Source organism: Sipha flava, unplaced genomic scaffold (assembly GCF_003268045.1).
Source record: "Sipha flava isolate LNK unplaced genomic scaffold, YSA_version1 36_pilon_pilon, whole genome shotgun sequence".
In the NCBI taxonomy this organism is placed as follows: Eukaryota; Metazoa; Arthropoda; class Insecta; order Hemiptera; family Aphididae; genus Sipha; species Sipha flava.
The window spans coordinates 3,904,955-3,923,569 of NW_020273076.1; the positions used below are offsets into that span (position 1 = coordinate 3,904,955).

An 18,615-nucleotide genomic window follows, 5' to 3' on the forward strand; every position below is an offset into this window, starting at 1 on the left:
GATAATACGCGTTTCCATTTCTGTAAACTGTAAAAGTTGAATGTATCGCGAAACGCAGAAACATTTATTAAATTATGCGTGCGTAACAGAATCATATACGGTGATGATTACGCGAGGGTTCCTTGTTATTATAACTAATTAATGATAAAACATTTAATCAGTTGCGCTATGTAAATGTGTTGCGTTTCACAAACTCACGTTCATAAATTAGTCGCTTAAAATATTTATTTGACTTATAGGTTGAATAAATTATATTTATGTTTCGAAACCGCACAAGTCGTATCACAACTTAAGTACTGAGTATTAAGTACGTATGTATATAGTCATACATCATACGTACATACAGTCGTAACGGACACTATCTCAGTACTTGATACATTTTCATTAGTCTTAATTTTCCCCGAATATTTCATATACTTATGCACTTGGTACAAAAATTGAAAATTAATTTCTTTTATTATAATCTTGAAAGACATTGTTCTTTTTTTAATTTTATATTGTTAATCCTATATGCTTGAATAATAATAAGGCCTAAAATAATCTCACGCAGTCGATTATTGGATTTTTTCAACCTTTTCAGAGCTTTTTTAAGTATCATTGTACATTAACATCTTGTATACAATCGTACACAGCAATATATATTATTCTTTGATTTGATAAACGTCTCGCGTAAATCATCTGCATTACTGATAGTAATTTAATAAACAGTCTTATAATAATTTAGATCGTATAAAGATATGGATTCCCTTTAGGAATTTCCAAGTATAACAGTCCAATACTACGATGTACAACAAACTATATTCTACATGGTTATCCAGTGTGTACTCGTAATATTATATTTTTTATAGCTTGCGTGCCAACCTATTATTGTCCCATTATTTTTTTTAACGTACTGCTATGTACTGTACAAAAAGATTTTATTAAATGTATTTAATATGTTGTTTTTAATTCGTGTTCAATAATTAAAATAGAATGTATGACATATTTTTATATTTTTATTATTACTTGAATAATATTTTTTATTTTTGTAGTCTATAAAAATTTATTGGTACATCACAAGTATGTGTTGTTAATAACCATCGGTATTTCAATTGATACTGATATCTCTTTAATCGGTAGAAATTGATATATTCTATGTTAAAAAAAAATCACACTAAATCATGAACCGTTTTTCACGATCTGAAAATAATTAAAAATAAGATTTTGAAAATTATAAATACAACTTCAAACATAACCGATTTAGTAACTGATCTTTCTGATGTTTTTAAGTACAGATAATATTATTTGTAACCCTATATTCTCTACATCAATCTATATTTTCAACGTTTATGTAGTGTTAATATATGTTCTAAATATTATCCTGTCTATCAATTCAAACTATTTATACACATCGTGGGAAACTATTTTAAATAAGTAAAATATTTTACGTATTTCATGTGGGCGTCAGCGGAAAAATTGTGCTTCCTAACCATTAGAAACCGTCGGCTTGATGAAATTCGATTTTATACACATACAACGCGTATTATATTCTGATATATAAACGTATATACATGTTTTTATGTATTTAAAAGTAGAAAATGCTATTAAACACGATTTTATAAAACTTTATTTTACATTTTTTTAAATTTTTTTTTTAAATTTTATTAAATTTTTATTTATTTAATATACTTATAATAGATATTAATGTAATATAATATAACAATATGCGCTTAATTAGGCTCAATATTTATTGTGTTTAAATTTAAATACAAGTTAATTAAGATAGTAATTTGTTACTAATATACAATTAAAGTAAATAACTATGCAATACAATATGATATAATTCAATGATTAATTATACAATACAATAAATTACTGTATTTAATAGTAATTTTAACATAGCTAAATAGTCATAAAAAATAAACAAAATTATCTATTAAATTACTTAAATTATCATTATATTTTGTGGAGCAAATTTACTGTGGTTTCGGCGATAGGTATGATATATAAAATTAATGTATTGCACATGTATTAATTGAGAGAACATTTTGGAGTATTCGACTTAGTATTTTAGGACAATCACTTTGTCAATTTAATAATTTATGTAACCAAGATTAAATTCAATTATTAGATTACATTAAATCTTTTGCTTTTAAGTTTCAATATCAAAATGAACTAATTGATCAAGAGAAAAATGTATTTTAACTTGAATGTAAGTACTGAAGAAACCGGTTTTGAAGTTGTTCTATTTTGTTAATCAAACCTATTTGATGATTTTAAATAACTGAACCAAATTCAAGATTAGAGCGAACAAGGGAAAATATTATATTTTAAAAAAGATATATTTTTAAATGAATTACAATTTTGTCTTATAAATCCAAGTATATAAGTAGCTTTGTTACAGGTTGTAGTTATGATTTGGTTAAAAGATAAATCATTTGATAACCATATACCTAAATCTTTTAGTATACCTTTGATTCTAAATTATTTTATATTGATATTTTAATTTTGAATAACTTCGAGAAAAGGAAATTTGTTAGCATTTCTCAGTATTTATAACTAAACTATTATTTGAACACCATAAACTAAATGTGTTTAAATCTATTAGTAATTTAATACAATTTTCAACTGAATAAATAGGCATATATAATTTTACATCATCAGCAAACATTAATAATTTACAATACCTAAAAATATTTTCAACATAATTTATAAACAACTGAAACCAGTACAGGAATAGACTCTTTGTCTAATTTTTACAACTATGAAATGACAATTTGAATGGATAGAGTGTATGTATTACTTTGTAGCTAAAATCTATTGAATTTAGAACGAAAATACTTATGAAATCGAAGTGAGAAGTTATTGTTTGATTTATATTTTTACAGCCTTAAGTATTATACATTTATTCGTTTATTTTATCAGTCGAGTAAATAGTTTTTTACAAACCTGTGGAAATGTTATGTGTGGCATTGATGATTATTCTAAGCGTATTTTTATTTCTCACGTATATATATATATATAAACACATGCATTAATAATGAATGACCCGTTAGTGTATAGAAGTTTAGTCGACGTTAAAAAAATGTTTACTTGATGAACACGACGGAAGGAGTAAATAATAATAGTTGCCGTGTGCGGTTTAAACAAATACCGAAGATTTACTTACCATGGGGTAAACAAAACAAAACGGCAATATGGGTGGTACGGATGGGGATGTTTAAAATTTTTGTCACCTCCTAACCTACCTCACAGTTGGATGAACGGAGATAGGTAGCAGAGTGCAGTCGGTAAATATCACGGCGTAACTCAAGCAATGGCCAACTGTAACGCAACAAGTCTGCGGTGGCGGTGGCCGCCGTCTATACGCCGACAGCCAGACACCGCACACAAACGCACGTTTACGCGCACGCACATAATGTCTTCCCCAGACGGATCAATATAGTATTATGCGCATATCACCCTCCTTCCATCAGCCCGTTTTCATTGCTGCATTGTATTTTTCTGCATTGCTACAACCTAACTCAAACCTTCCCTGTATCGTCTGTCCATCTTTTTTTTTTTTTGTTTTTTAACGCTTGGGGTGTTTTTATTTCTTACGACCATTGTTACTACTGTTGAGTTTTTACGCGCGTGCGTATTCGTACATAAGACCTTGTTTTCGCACGACTTACTACTGGACGTACTTTGTCCGTACGCAATATAGTATAGCCGCATAGACGCGTTTATTTTCAGGAAATTTAATATATATATATATATATATACTATATATAATGTACCGATGTTGCGACGGAAGGGTGAAAAAATAAACGAATCGCGGTAGAAACGTTATTGCGTATTGCTGATAGGTTGACGTGTTTGCTTGCAGGTATATAAAGGCTTGGACGTGGCCACCAACAAGGCGACAGAGGAAGAGACCGATGGAGTTCCGCACCACATGATGGGTACCGTGGACTTAGGCGTCGAATGCAACGTACACGGGTACAGAGACGAAGCTTTAAAAATCGTATCCTTTTCGTATGCATGATTCTTGTTCGTAACTGGTGGAACCGAAAAAAAAAGACGTCTGGGTCTTTGGCCCCCCCCACTGATTAAGAACCTCTTGTTCTTGGTCAAAAATCAGTTTTCTAATGAAGTTCTTTTGTTAGACACGCTTTACGGTGATAATAATTGTATACTGTTTTTTTTTCACATTTTTCACCAACGTAAGTATAACATGCTACTAACATTATTATGTGTTTCATTAGAAACGTTTTTGTTCTTTCTAATTGAGTAACGCAGCGGCTTTAGATAGGGGGTTCCGAAGTAGCATATGTAACAGTTGAAGTTCTGAACAGTGAAATAATGGAAGTGCTACTGACGCAGTGCGGTGGTAGTATTTCCTGAGGCGACATTAAGTGGCGGCGAAAAGAATGAAAGTGGGTTCAAGTCTTACCATGAAAAGGTAGAATAAATTTGTTAAAACGGTTGAATCAGTATTTAAACTTTTAATGGCCCCTTTAATTTTCAACATCAAGTGTAAATAATATTTCTTTTCCTATGTAATTATTTTAAATCGATTGTTGTAATTACATTTTGTCACGTATATATTTTGTTTTTTTCCCCCATAATATTTACGTGTTGTATTTCATGGTACTGACTTACTAATTAAGTATGGATGTATTTGAAAAATGTTATTCTTGGAACTCCATAACGTAGAAATGTATCTGAATATCGTTTTGTGTACTTATTGTTAACTGTTTTGTATATTGTAAATTACTTATTTCTAAACCTATACACGATGTATGATTTATTTCATTAAATATGAACATCGTATAATGATTATAATTTATCATAAACATTTTTTTTTTATAAATAAGAATTTATAATGTTTTTGTTACGTTATATTCTTGTTGTGTTTAAATTCGATGAATTTAAATTTACTGTTTTTACTGAATTTTTTTAAATTTACTGTAAAGTAAAATAGACAAAAAGTTTGTCGAATAATTTATTTAATTCAATGGTTATAATTAATGTGTAACTTCAATCGCTATTAGAATAAACATAATCTGATGTGAAATTGACAATGTTCATCACTTTTTATATTTTACGACAGGATGGTCCAACTCGCGGGCCACGGGCCGCATGCGGCCCTCGATGCCTTTTTTTTTGGCCTCCCAAAGTTAAATTAATTTTTTATTTTATTAATTAATAATTAAAGTCACAATAATATTTTAACAAAATCCGTGATATGATCGTATAAATTTTACATTTTATATTTATAGTTTATGGCAATGCTATAAAACGTAAGAATATGACGGGAGTTCCCGTCATAAGATTTTAATATACATGAAAAATTACTTCAAATAAAATCATTAATTACTGGAAAAAGGGTATAGATATATTTGATTAATTGAAAAATGATTTTAGACTTTGGTTCGTTTAACAAATGCACTGGTATAATTACTGATGGTACGCCAGCTATGATTGGCATGCAACTGGTATAGTAGGAAATTTAAAGCAAATAGGGCTAAAATGTTTCTTTATTCATTGGATTATTCACCAAGAAGCGCTTTGTGGCAAGTTTGTTAAAATTAATAAAACTATGAAAAAAGTAATAAGCATTGTTAATTATATTCGTGGTGGTAATAAAGCTCAAAGACATTTATTAGATTTTTAGAAGAAATGGAGAGTGAGTATGGTGATTATTCCGTTACACTGTGAAGTAAGATGGCTGAGTGCAGGAAATTGTTTGACATTTTTTTTTGCATTGATAAGTGAAATTTTTGAATTTCTTAAATCTAAAAATATTGGACAATAGTTTTTTGAAGACTTACAAAGTATTTAATTCGTGAAGTCTCTTGCTTTTTTTACTGATATGACATCTCATTTAAATATTTTAAATTTAAAACTGCAAGGAAGAGGACAAAATATATGTCAACTGTATAGTAATATTGAATGTTTTCGGAAAAAATTAGAAATATTTAAAAACGCATTAGAAAACAATGACATTACATATTTTCCGTCATGTCAAGAAATTAAAAAAATTGAAAATCAATCGATTTGCTTTATTGAATTTAAAAAAAATGATCAAAGAACTACCTAATAATATAATTTAATTCACGATTTAAAGATTTTAATGTATTGAAACCTAAATTTGAATTATTTAACAACCCAATGACAGTTGATATCTTGAAACAACCTTCCGATTTTCAAATGGAGATATGTGATTTACAAGCAGACTGTTTTCTTCAATCAAAATTAAATTTGCCTCCTGAAGAGTTTTGGAAACGGTGTTCGGAAGAAAAATTCCCAGCATTACGAAATTTTTCTCTTGAAATTTTGTCATTATTTGGAAGTACGTATATTGGTGAATCGGCCTTTTCTATGATGAATTTAATAAAGTCCAAATCAAGAAATCGTTTCCTAAATTCTCTTTAGAATCGTGCATTAAGTTAGCCACCACAGTGTGTTCAATTGATTTCGAAAACTTGGCTAATGAAAAACAATGTCAATCATCACATTAATTAATTAACTAATTCTAAATTCTAATTAATTTTAATTGTAAATAACTTACACTATAATGTAATTGTGTGCGCATAATACAAAATTATAAAATAAAATATAAATAGACAAAATATAATTTTTTTTTTCTGGCGGCCCCCGGTGTGTTTAAGAAAGTGTAAATTGGCCCGCGAACCACAAAAGGTTGGACCACCTTGTTTTACGAAATACCGTGATTTGAACTAAACTTTGACTACAAAAAAGACCTTTTTTTCTTTTTTACATTTTTATTCTAAACATTGAATTGGATAGTGAGGGATTTTAAAATATTAATTGATAAAATTATCATTTATCGAATGATAATTAACGAGCGAAAGAAAACATAAAAATTACTTTTTTTATTATTTTTTTATTTGCTGTGAGACTAGAAAAAGAAAATACCGAGTGATTTCATAAAGATGTTTTTTTTTTTTTAAATTCCTAAGGTTATTGTAGTGTATAATATAAATCTTTCGATTGTTGCAAGTCCAAAAGTATTATACAAGTATCGTACTTAAGATGACTCGAACGTTCTTCCGGTGGTCGTTTCGTTTCCGGCAACCATAACATACAACTCATGTACATTCATGTCCAAGTTGCCTTCACACATCATTAAATGAACCATATGGGGTTTGGTTCTTTGCTCTAAGGGTTTCTAAAATATTTTACCGTAAACAAAGTCAACGTTGAGTCAAAGCTAATGTTGACGTGCATTTAGATAAACTTTTTTTATTATAATTTTTAATAATAAAGTATAAATTATCCGGAAAAAAATTTCCTATGTAGAATAACTATGTACTACAATATAATAAAAATTATATTATAATTTTTGTAATTAACTTAATTTATGCACATAATTTTCATTTAATTTTGTTTAAAATGTATTAACTTACGCAATAGCCCATGTGTAGCAATCACTGTTTTATTTAATTGCGATTAAAGTTTCATTATTGTCATAAGCAATTGAATTTCATAATATATTATTATAATAGATGACATGTTTCATGTTATAAGTTACTCTTGTGTTTTATTAATTTATCAATTTATTTTCGCTTATAATTTGGTATGAAGTCTATTTAATGGAATATTATTATTATTTTTTGATAAACTAATTTAATATCCTAAAACTTTTTAATTAGTCAAAAATAATTATCATATAGGTACCTACAAAATAATAATAATGTATTCAGCAATTAAATGTTTCATTCATTATGTTATTATAACTATTTTTACTAATTAAATTAATAGTGTAAACTATAATTTGTTTTATAAATAACTGCATAAAATATAAATTAAAACCTTTCGTGGGTTAATTTTCGTTTAATTTTTGCGTACAAAAAATGAATACTGTTCAGCTTGCTAACATTCTTTAACGCATTTATTCCATTGGTTTCCAAGCGTTTATGATGTTTTTATTTCTATAACTCAGCCATTTAATCGAAATAACCATTTGATAAATAAACGTAAAACCGCTTGTGAATGAATTGGGCTCGTGAACTATTGACCGCTGTTGTATAGGAGAACAATTCTCAAATTGTTTTCCGCGAAACCTTAGAGTTCCGCAAACACGTTTAAATTAATTCAAATCTAGTTGATATTACTCTTGACATTGTTGAATAACTTATAGTATTAATAATGTTAATATAAACAAGTAAACATTGCAAAAAGCAGATCATTAGTACATTATTTTTATGAATTGTGGTTTAAGATTGGAATTCCTGGCTTCTTGGACTCCGTGGATTTTTAATAGGATCTTATGGGCGCTGCGAGGATAATTTTTTTTTTAAGAAACTTTGTTACAGGGGAAATGGTTTCTGCGCATGAACTCAAAACACTACGAAATGTCCTTAACTCTCTCAGATACAAGACATTTACTCGAGGGGCAAAATACCGGTTCTGGTGGGCGGCACGTCGTATTACATCGAGTCGATCATCTACAACTACCTGGTACGGAAAACGACTGAAGACGTGGAAGACGACGACGATGATGACTGTGGCGGCGGCGTGGGACCGGAAGCGCCGGACAACGATGACCTAACCGTCGACTTGTCCGCGAAGGCTTTTCAAGAGTACGCCATGTTCCGGAACGTCAACGACGTGCCGACGGCGGACACTGTGGACGGGGCCGGTCGCATGTACGCGGACACGTTGGCCGAAGCGGTCCGGTTCGTGCGGACAATGGCGGCTGTCGGACGGTTGCCGTTCAAACGGTATCGGAACACGTTCGTCGCCGCGGACGACGAACGCCGAGCCGAGTGGCCATCCACGGTGGTCGACTGCGAGACGGCCGCGGTGTTCGCGCACGGCGTCCGCGTGTTGGACGCCGTGGCCGGGGCGTTGCGACGCGAGCCGCGGACGCCGTCGGTGGACGAGTATTGCGGCGACGGCGGCTACGAGGTGTCGGTCGCGGACGTGGTGACCGGCCACCGCGAGCGGTACGCACGCGCCCACGTCATGTCCAGGCTGGACGCTGTGTTGGCGGCTGCTGGACGCGCGCCAGCCGTAGAACCGGCCGTCACGGAAGCTTTGTGCCGGACGTGCGCTGAGCTGGAGAAACGGACGCAGCGGTTGGCTCTGGCCCTGTTGGTGGACAACGAGCGGACGGCCTGTAGCCTGCTGTCTCCCAACGCGCTCAAGGTGCACGCCTCGTACTTCGACCCGTTGGCGGCCAAGGAGCTTCACCCACACAACGTCCGTAAGGTTTTTAGGTTCGTATGCACGCGCGTCTGTTTTTTGTGCACTATGTCCGAAGTACTCTGGCGTAGGAAAATCCTGCCTTGCCGTGTAACCGTGACCTGGTTTCCTATCCGTTGTCAAATAGTATTCTCTCAGTAAAATATCTTTTCTATATAGATTTAAAACTTCAAGTTTTTTCGCCACCAACCATCAGGTTCAGAACATTTTTCATCCGACAATAATTTAAGTTTGTAAATAATGGCATTGCCAGTTGAGTGTTACTTGAATGTTATAATGTTCGATTATTGCACTTTTATCAAATTTACATTTGTATACAAATCAAATGCTTCGTGGGTTATTTGATGTTTTCCTTTGTCACAAATTGTTATGGGTTTGAGAAAAGTTACTTCCTAATCACCGGTAATAATTATAATTTTGGATGTTATCACGTTCATCACCTGTTGGAAATCAGCTCTTTAGGACCGTACTGACTATTTTTTTGGTTTTCATTTAATTGATCATTTAAAAAGTTAAAAGTTGTATAGTTAAATCGTGTAATGGTAAATCTTTAAATAAATCAAAGTTTGTTGAATTGAAAAAAGTCTCAAGACGAGTTATAGATATCCAAATTTATCATTTGTGTTTTAAAATAACAAGTTTTTAGTACATTTGTAATTAGGGGATCTTTTTATGTGAAAAAATTAACTACCCATGTCCTGTTATTTATACATCCCAAGCGTACGAATTCGTTTGTATTAAATGTGCATTTGGTTATAAATCATTTAGTAGAAACTGTGTGTTCATTTATTTACTTGTACAATATCCAGCTATGTTATTTAATATTTATCTCCCCTTGCTTGGTATTTCGACACTACACTTTTTAAATTAACAATATAAGATATTTTATCAGTACGAGTATTATACCCTCGAGAAATATCGTTGAGTTTTTACCTATGCGTTTTTGAAATTGTAGAAGTGTTCTTTATTAATATTAAAAAAAAAAAAAAAACAAGTTATAAGAACTTTTTTTTAACTATTCAAAAAAGGGTTGATTCAAGAAGATTTATACAGGTTTTAAATGCTCTTTTTTCTACCCCATATAAAACAATACGGGCTTTCGATATTTTCAAAAATATGTAATAACTATTTGTTTATATTTATTTGTTTTAAATTGAATTTTTCGAGCAAAGATTCGTCGCTGGTTTTTAAAGGGAAAAATGCAGTCGTAGAACATGTGTGATACGATCGACAAACCGAAAGTTAGAATTGTATTATTCAGATTCATAACTCTCGCAGTAGACCATCACGGTCTAACGTTCTTCTGAGAACAAAACCGTATAGTTAAGAAATATTTTTACGATTGTGCAAAATGGATGAGACGTGAAACATCGTCTGCACTTATCCATATACGCAGCTGCGTCTGTGTATACGTTTACACTTACGCACAAACGTAGCGTAACTCATAAAATATATATTATATATGTGTACGCATTATATGTATTATGAATTTATCGTATAATACGTCGTAAAATCTTAACAGTGTTTATGTTGTACAACGTCCCGACAACGGATGGAAAAAGGAATTTACTATACCGAGTGATAAAAAAAAAAAAATCATTGCGAAATTTTATCATCGACCCGAAAATCGTTTGAAAGTACTCGCCGATAATATGTAACGTTTAAACTGCGCTAATTGAGTAAAAAACATTGGAGAAAGCGTCTGTCCTTTTAATGTCACAGAGGATAACAACTGTAAAATGTAAATTGTAAAATAACAAGTTTTTGTTTGTTTTGCATTTTGATTCGCGATTGTTTTTTTAAATTATACTTACCTATAACTATGAAAAAACATTCGTATCTATTACTTTTACTGTGATTTCGGTATTCCAATGAAAATTTGTTAGTATAATGAAATAATATATAAAATTTATATAAACAATAATCGATCCTGATAAATTTATAAATTATTATAATTTAATAATATTGTAGAACAGGGTGATGTTCATTCGAAATTGAGATATTACATTTTTAGTATAATTACTTGTCATTTTATCGTGTTATTTTTCCATTGTTTGAGTTTATTTATTCGTTAAACACTGCTTATAACCTATCATTCGTTTTGATAGAACAATAGCTACGGAGTTCGATATTTTCGTTGAAGGAAATAACGTCCTATGATGTTTATTCTCGAAAGATAAATATTCGACGACTACGAGTCGGTCTTATTACAAATTTTGAACGAGGGTATGCAATGAATTCGACGAATAACATGGCCAACGTCAGTTCTTCATCCATCAGCCATTACGGAATTGTAGTAATATATGAATCCGCGTCCTTACCTCTCAATTACGTGTAGAACGGTCGTAAAACAATATTTCTGTTGTATTCTGTTTAGCCTCCTCGTCGTCGTCGTCGTCGTGCCGGCAGCCATGTCGTAATTTTTCCGTTGCGCTCTAACGATGCCGACAAAGTGTTTGGTTCCCCTAAATTATCGTTTATTTTGCTTGAAAAAAGTTTACACTGCTTTTTGTGTACCCCTCTGGTTCTCCTCCGTCCCTCGTCGTTGTATTGTTAACGGTTCGCAGTGTGCCGTCGCAATGTTGTCGACCGCAACGATTGTTTCAAACTTTGCATGCAACTTGAAAACGAAACGACACAAGTTCACAAATATCACCACCCCCGGTTAAACGAAGTACGAAGGGTATGTGGTGATCAGTAATAGTTTTCAAATATTCAACGTGAAACTGTTACGTTGTTAGGTTGTTTTACTCGTATGTTTTTACCCGTATACGAGTACGTTTATGTTCGAAACGACTGTATCAACTCACTCGACTGTGTATTATTTTCGGTTCCTTAACCTTAAACGGAAAACAGTAACCCGGTGCTGTATGATTTATGGTTCGTAAAACAAAAACCGATGTTCAAATAAAAGCAATTATAATTATAAAACTGTTAAAAATTATAATGCAACAATAGGTGCAATAAAAAATCGTATTTATTGAATGTTTTAGGTTTACAGGTGTGTGGATAACCTTTCATAAAAATCACCTGTTTACACAGTTAACAATTTTCCCATCGGAATATTTATCTTTTTTTTTTTTTTTCGTGCACTCGTTATTTGTTTTATATTTTGTAAGCCAACAACCTAAAAAAAAAACCTGTTTACTTGTATTATATTCTACTGGAGATCGTACCGAATTTCGTGGGATACGTAATACTCAATTTGTAACTAAAATATGTCTAATTGATCGATTGAAAAAAAGTAACATAATCGTAATAATAATTATTTGTTTGACGAGTAGTTCTGTCTATTCGACGTGTATTTGAATGTAACACTATTTTCCTGCTATCTTGTCGTTTGGTTAGTAATTAGTAAGATGATTAGGTGTGATCACATATAAATTCTTTCATGGTAAACAATCGAACAATCGACAGAGATAGTGAGTTTTTGTGTCTTGCCTTAAATATTTATCATGTGAGTTTTAAAATGTTTTATATCGATTGGTCGAATTTTTGGATTCATATTTTTTACTGTAGAAGAAAATTCTTGTACATCTCATATAAAACACACTACATAATTACTATACATTATTATACTTATCAAGTTGGGTAACATCTAATTATTTTTTGAAAATGTATTTCGAGTAATTTAATATTACTATTAATTTATTAATATTACGGAGCTGAAAGACGTGCTATATTATTCTTATAAGTATACGTTATTATACACGTTATTCATAAGCATTGTTTATTATCCTAACTTAACCTGACTTCTAAATTGATATGCACAGCTGTTTGAGTTTCTATTTTATATCTTAGAATTTGGGTAAAATAAAAAAGTTATTCAGAATACTACACAAATAATCATAAATTACCTGCACAATTTATGTGAATACTGTAAATACTCTGTAAAGCCAATGACCACAGCCGCCGAGGCATTTATTTTCAATAAAAAAAAAAATTGTGTATATATTAGTGTATGAATCATTTTCATAGTTACAAATGTAGGTATGTTAAAATGTTTAATGTTGCTTTTTCTATAAACATTTTTTTAGTAAGCTTGAATGTAAATAAAGTATTAACTAATTGTATACTTTAGGATAATATTGTTCTGTACTTCAGAAATCTAAAATTCCTTAAATATTCCTATTTTGTTTTTCGTCTTTTTAGTTGGAATGGAAATGAGAAAATAATTGAAATCAACTAATTCAACTAATTGCATTCACTTTTGATTGATCATAATTGTTTTCGAAATTGCCTCCTGATTTTTACTTTTATGTTATTATAGGACCATACAGATCTACCTGATGCGAGGCAAACAGAAAAGTAAATTTTTCCAAGAACAAAGAATTCAAGTGAATGGGTCTGATGTACCTGTGGTGACTCTGCGGTTTAAAGAAGTACATATGATGTGGCTTACCTGTGATGTGGTAAGTCGAATAATTTAAATAAAGTAATATAATTAGAATCCTTTTCAACAAAATTTAAATTATGTAAGATCACCAACCATTAACTCTATGCTTTTTTGGGATTCATAATTTTTCAATGAAATTTTGTCCTTTTCATTTGAATTACTGCCTAACATATATTTTATCATGTAAATCTAAATATAGTGTTAAATTAAATATTCTTAAACTGAATAATTTTAAGTAATTTTGAAACCGAAAAGATCTGCTATCAGGGAATTCATATTTAGTTCCCATCCACAAATTATATATTTATCAAATAAAACGGGATTTAATGTTATGTTTATAATATTAATCATGATTAAGGATAGGGTCTACATTCTACTCACTAAACACAATTTCATAATTAATTTATTACAACATGAAAGTCAATCTGAATGAAAATATGATAATGCACAACACTTTATCGTCAAAATTGACTTTAATGTTTACCACCTAGCAGGATCATCTGCATATCCGTTTTTAGTCTAATCGAAAACTATTAGTGAATTATAAAACGTTTATTTTCCATTCAAAAAGTTTAACATTAATCAAAATGTTATAGAAACTAAAATCGTAGATATTTACTAACCTAATTAATATTAAATATTTTTACAATGATATCGAAATATTCATTTCGTATTTATTATTTAATGGAGAGATCAATTTTGACATTTAGTATTACGTATTAGGAAAATAGTGTATGCACCTGAATTCGGTAGGGAATATATGTTTATATTTCTTGTTTCTTTGTATTTTTTTAAACTGTATATATATGTATGAATATAAATTACGTCGGTCGATATGGTGATCATGGTGCAAAAAAGAACAAATATTGATGGTGATAATTTAAATATGTAAATAAATGATGTAAACCAAAAAAAGAAAAATTATTAAAACGAAAAATGTACTTATTACAAAAATTAAATGTATTATAGCGCGTGCGTATATGTTATATATGTATATTAAATTATGCGTGCGACAAGTGATGCCGTTTTAACCGCGTAGAATGTATTTTTAATATAGGATTTGGGAATTATTACACGTAACCTAGACACAGAATAGTCAATAGAAAATCAGCCCGTATCTTTTAAACGAAGTGATGTATTTACATTTCGGGTTGGGTCATCCTCTGCTGTGTATTATATTATAATATAGTTTCCGTTTGTCCTTGTGGAATGTGTGACGCGTTCGAGATGTCTATTAAGATAAAAATTCATAATATTATTGAAATTATATTATTTGTCGTCTTGCATGCAATTTGTTAAGTTTGAACTCTCATTTATTGTTGTGGTTGGTGTGTACACGAAGGAGGGGGAAATAAAAAACATTTCTTCATTGTTGGATCGAAAGTAAAAGTTTTCGAAAAATAATTGAAAGACGTTATTTATTATGTTAGTATATGCAGAATGTGTGGTTGATCCGATAGTAATCCGAAGAATGTTGTGATTTTCAACAGTTTTACCAAAGTTTCAACAACGTTACAACGTGGACGGATGCCTCTAATCCAGCTCCTCTCCGCCGCGGCCTTTTACTCTCGAGTTTTGTGGAAACACTCGTTTTTCTACGGCGGCAATCATTCATTTTCTTCTTCCGTAAACAACTTCGTAAAAGTCGCATAACACCTTGGGCGAAGAAATATAAATTGGATAAAACTAAAACATTTTCTTCTACCCACGATCATTATTTGGGTAATACTCGTTCCGGAGGAATAAAAGCGTCGTTAGAAGTTAGAAAATCGCGTGCGTTTTCTTTTTTCGCCTCCTCGTGTTTCCCGCCAACCGTTGTTATGACGTTGCGTTTTTATTCACGTTCTTCTTCTGTACACATCGGTGTAGTGCGCGTTGTTTTGATTATTATTTTTGTTGTTTTCTCTCTCTCTCTCTCTCTCTCTCTCTCTTATTCTTTGTTATTCCATATCGGCAACGAATTTTCTGCAACAAAGGAACGGAAACGTTGTGGCGACGGACGAGTGTGTGTCATAACGGTCGGTGGGGCGCGCGCGATTCGGTAGATATGATGACCGGCCTTGACGCTGGCCGAAATATATAAAATCGCCGAACCGACGCCCTTGTATTGGCGCGCGTCCGTGCGCGCGCGCAACGACCAGGAGAACGGATCAAGGACACGACATTGGTTTTTGGTCTTTGGTCCTTAACACACTTCTCCAGCGTTCGTTAGTTGTTGTTCTTTATTTATTTATTGTTGTTTCGTCCGTTGTCTTCTCGTCTCAATCGCCTTGGACAGTTTTCCCGCCGAAAACGACCAGAACTTATCTCGTTGCGATGATCGTCTCATGCTCGGCGCCGACGCCGGAACAAAACGGTCGTTTCCCTTTCTTTTACCACTTTCGTTTTCGATCGTCGTCGGGGCCCCCACGCGGCATACATGTGTGTGTGCGGGTATTTTCATGTAATACAACGCGACCCATCATGTGCGTTATTTTTTTACGGCCGCCGTCTGCAGTGTGTGTTGGACTATGTTAATTTATGCACACATCATTATTGTCGCGTTACTTTGTACGACGACGATTATCATGAACTGATGTCGCACGCAGAATTTATTTTTATGTTATTAAATATCGCTCGCGAAAACCGTGTCGTCCTTATACTACGACCGTTCTCTTCGGTGTCGTTCGCGAAACGATCGCGCTAAGCCCGTCCGATGATGATTTCAATGACACAATTATTGACCGCAGCCGTTGTATGCTCTTATCGTTCCGGTTTTTTCCCCCGTTCTGCGTTTGTATTGTGCCGTAGGTACGCATAAACCGAACAACAATAAATAACTGTAATGCTCGCGAAAAGAAAATTAACTTTTGTTTTAATTATCGTTTGACTAAAACTAACTGGTTGTTATATCAATATTTTATAATTAAACTCGTGCGCATATTTTATCTATTAACATTTCCTCGTAATAACAATAGCGATTCATTTCTTGACACTTGAATGAAATCAATCTTACACGCAAATTGGTTTTCTTAAGTAATTCCTTGTTAAAAATTTAATTTTCTTAAATATCATCTTTATAATATCGATATAGTTCATTTCTTTTACTACATAAAATTCTAATCTGTGTTCATTCTATTTTCCGCTCGCGCGTATATATTTCATTTGTAGTTTTCTACTTCATTCATAAAACAAACTGGTAGTATACGAGACATACATTTAATAGTTTATAACAATAAGCCCAGTGGGATGTTAGACGATTTTAATTGGCATGGTGTTGCAATAACTACTAACCGGAAATAACAATGAAATTATAAAAACTATTTTTTTTTCTACACGATTAATATGAGTGTATATGTATTATTTTATATATTTTTATACAAAAGAGTTGAACAATTGCAGGTTAATAAACTGTATTTACGTATTTTTTTTTTAATTAAATGCTACTGTTTTACAATACATAATGGATTTTATAAAAATTAATCAATTAATTACTTAAATCGAAACGTAGTTTTTAATATCAAAGAATTATCGAACTTGTATACCTCTATTCGTTCATTAAACAAGTTAATACTAATTTTGTAATAAAACATTAATTATACGCTACGTCACAGTGCATAATACCGCGACCATTATTAGTTTCAGAATACCATACACAAATCGTGTAGAATATTTGGCGGCAATTTTCTTTTGTTTAGCTGAAACCGGTTTTTTACATCAATTTGATTAAATATAGTTAAGAGCGCGTAACACTCGCGTATTTTCCGTTAAAATACATGTTCCAGTAGAATAGCTCTCATTTGGGTTACAGTAGTCGTACAATTATCAAATTTTGCAAACATAAGTATGACAATATTATTCGTGTTTTTACGTTGGTTTTTTTCGATAGCTATAATACATTCATTTTTATTACCTGTGTAAGAAGTTAGGTTTTTGCAATATTTTTTGCATCATATAAACTGACTGAGTTGACTTATCGGTTATATCCAACATACTAACACAGATAATATTGTCATCTTTATTTAGGTAAAGTTTAGTTTCTTTACGTTCATTGTAAATTAAATGAGAGCTGTTCTCCTAATACATGTTTTTGATTCATATTTACAATCGTCTAGTGCTGCTCTCGTGGTTGCAGCGGCAGCATTCTAAAACCGTACATACTCCCCACGCCGCGCACAGTACCGCACCGATTGTCGAAACCGGTTATTAATTATCCCAGTCATTTAGGCAAACGATTTATAAATACCCAAATTATATTATTAAATTTTAGAAACTTGTAGAATATGACTGTACCTACTTTTAAGGTCCCCACATACTGCCGCGGTGGCGGTGGCGTTAAATTTGTACACACGTATTGTAATGGAGTCCGCACATGCTGGCGGTAATTCGGCCGCGGTAAAATATCGCCGCTGCGATATTTATAAAAACCGCAGCATGCTTGATTTTACCGCCACCGTTCAGCGGTATTTTCAATTGACTTATCAAATATACGCTAATAGTATCTATACTATTTAATATATATGGTGTATATTAGCAGGCCTGGCTCTAAGGGTAGGTGACATAGGCCCACGCCTAGGGCGGCATTTTTCCTGGACAATTTTTATGTATGAAAAAAAAATATTTGATAAAATATTTACACGTAAGGGGCGGCAAAAACTAAATTTCGCCTATGTTTGGTTAAACACTTGAGCCGGGCTTGTATATTAGTCTAAACTTGGATTATTTTCTAGAAACTATTCAAGTTATAGTAGTATAGTATAGTTTAATATATTATTTAACTTAATTAAAAATAATTCATATAAAAATAATCAATACAATAATATATATATATATTGAATATGATATGTAAAATAGTAGAAGTATTTATATAGTACTTACTGACGTACTATATAAATAAATCTTCAATTTATCAATGACATAGGAATTTAATTTAATTAACTAACTATACAGTTATTGTATGTAATATATAAATATATTATGTTTATACTGGATAAAAATCGCTACCGCCACCGCGTGTGGGGACCTTTATGTGGAAACGCATAATA

The 18,615-nt window shown here is 31.9% G+C and overlaps 1 protein-coding gene across 2 annotated transcripts in view; it reads left to right on the forward strand.

The window, feature by feature from the left end:
* LOC112687878 overlaps positions 1-18,615 on the forward strand; it is a 97,422-nt gene that overhangs the window by 37,971 nt on the left and 40,836 nt on the right. Inside the window, exons 2-4 of one of the 2 annotated variants that reach the window (XM_025560844.1) lie at positions 3,848-3,985; positions 8,362-9,209; positions 13,466-13,607. In XM_025560844.1, coding sequence (XP_025416629.1) covers positions 3,848-3,985; positions 8,362-9,209; positions 13,466-13,607 — 1,128 coding nt within the window. Of the gene's footprint in view, positions 1-3,847; positions 3,986-8,361; positions 9,210-13,465; positions 13,608-18,615 lie in introns of those variants that run through there. The other variant, XM_025560845.1, reaches the window with a different exon arrangement.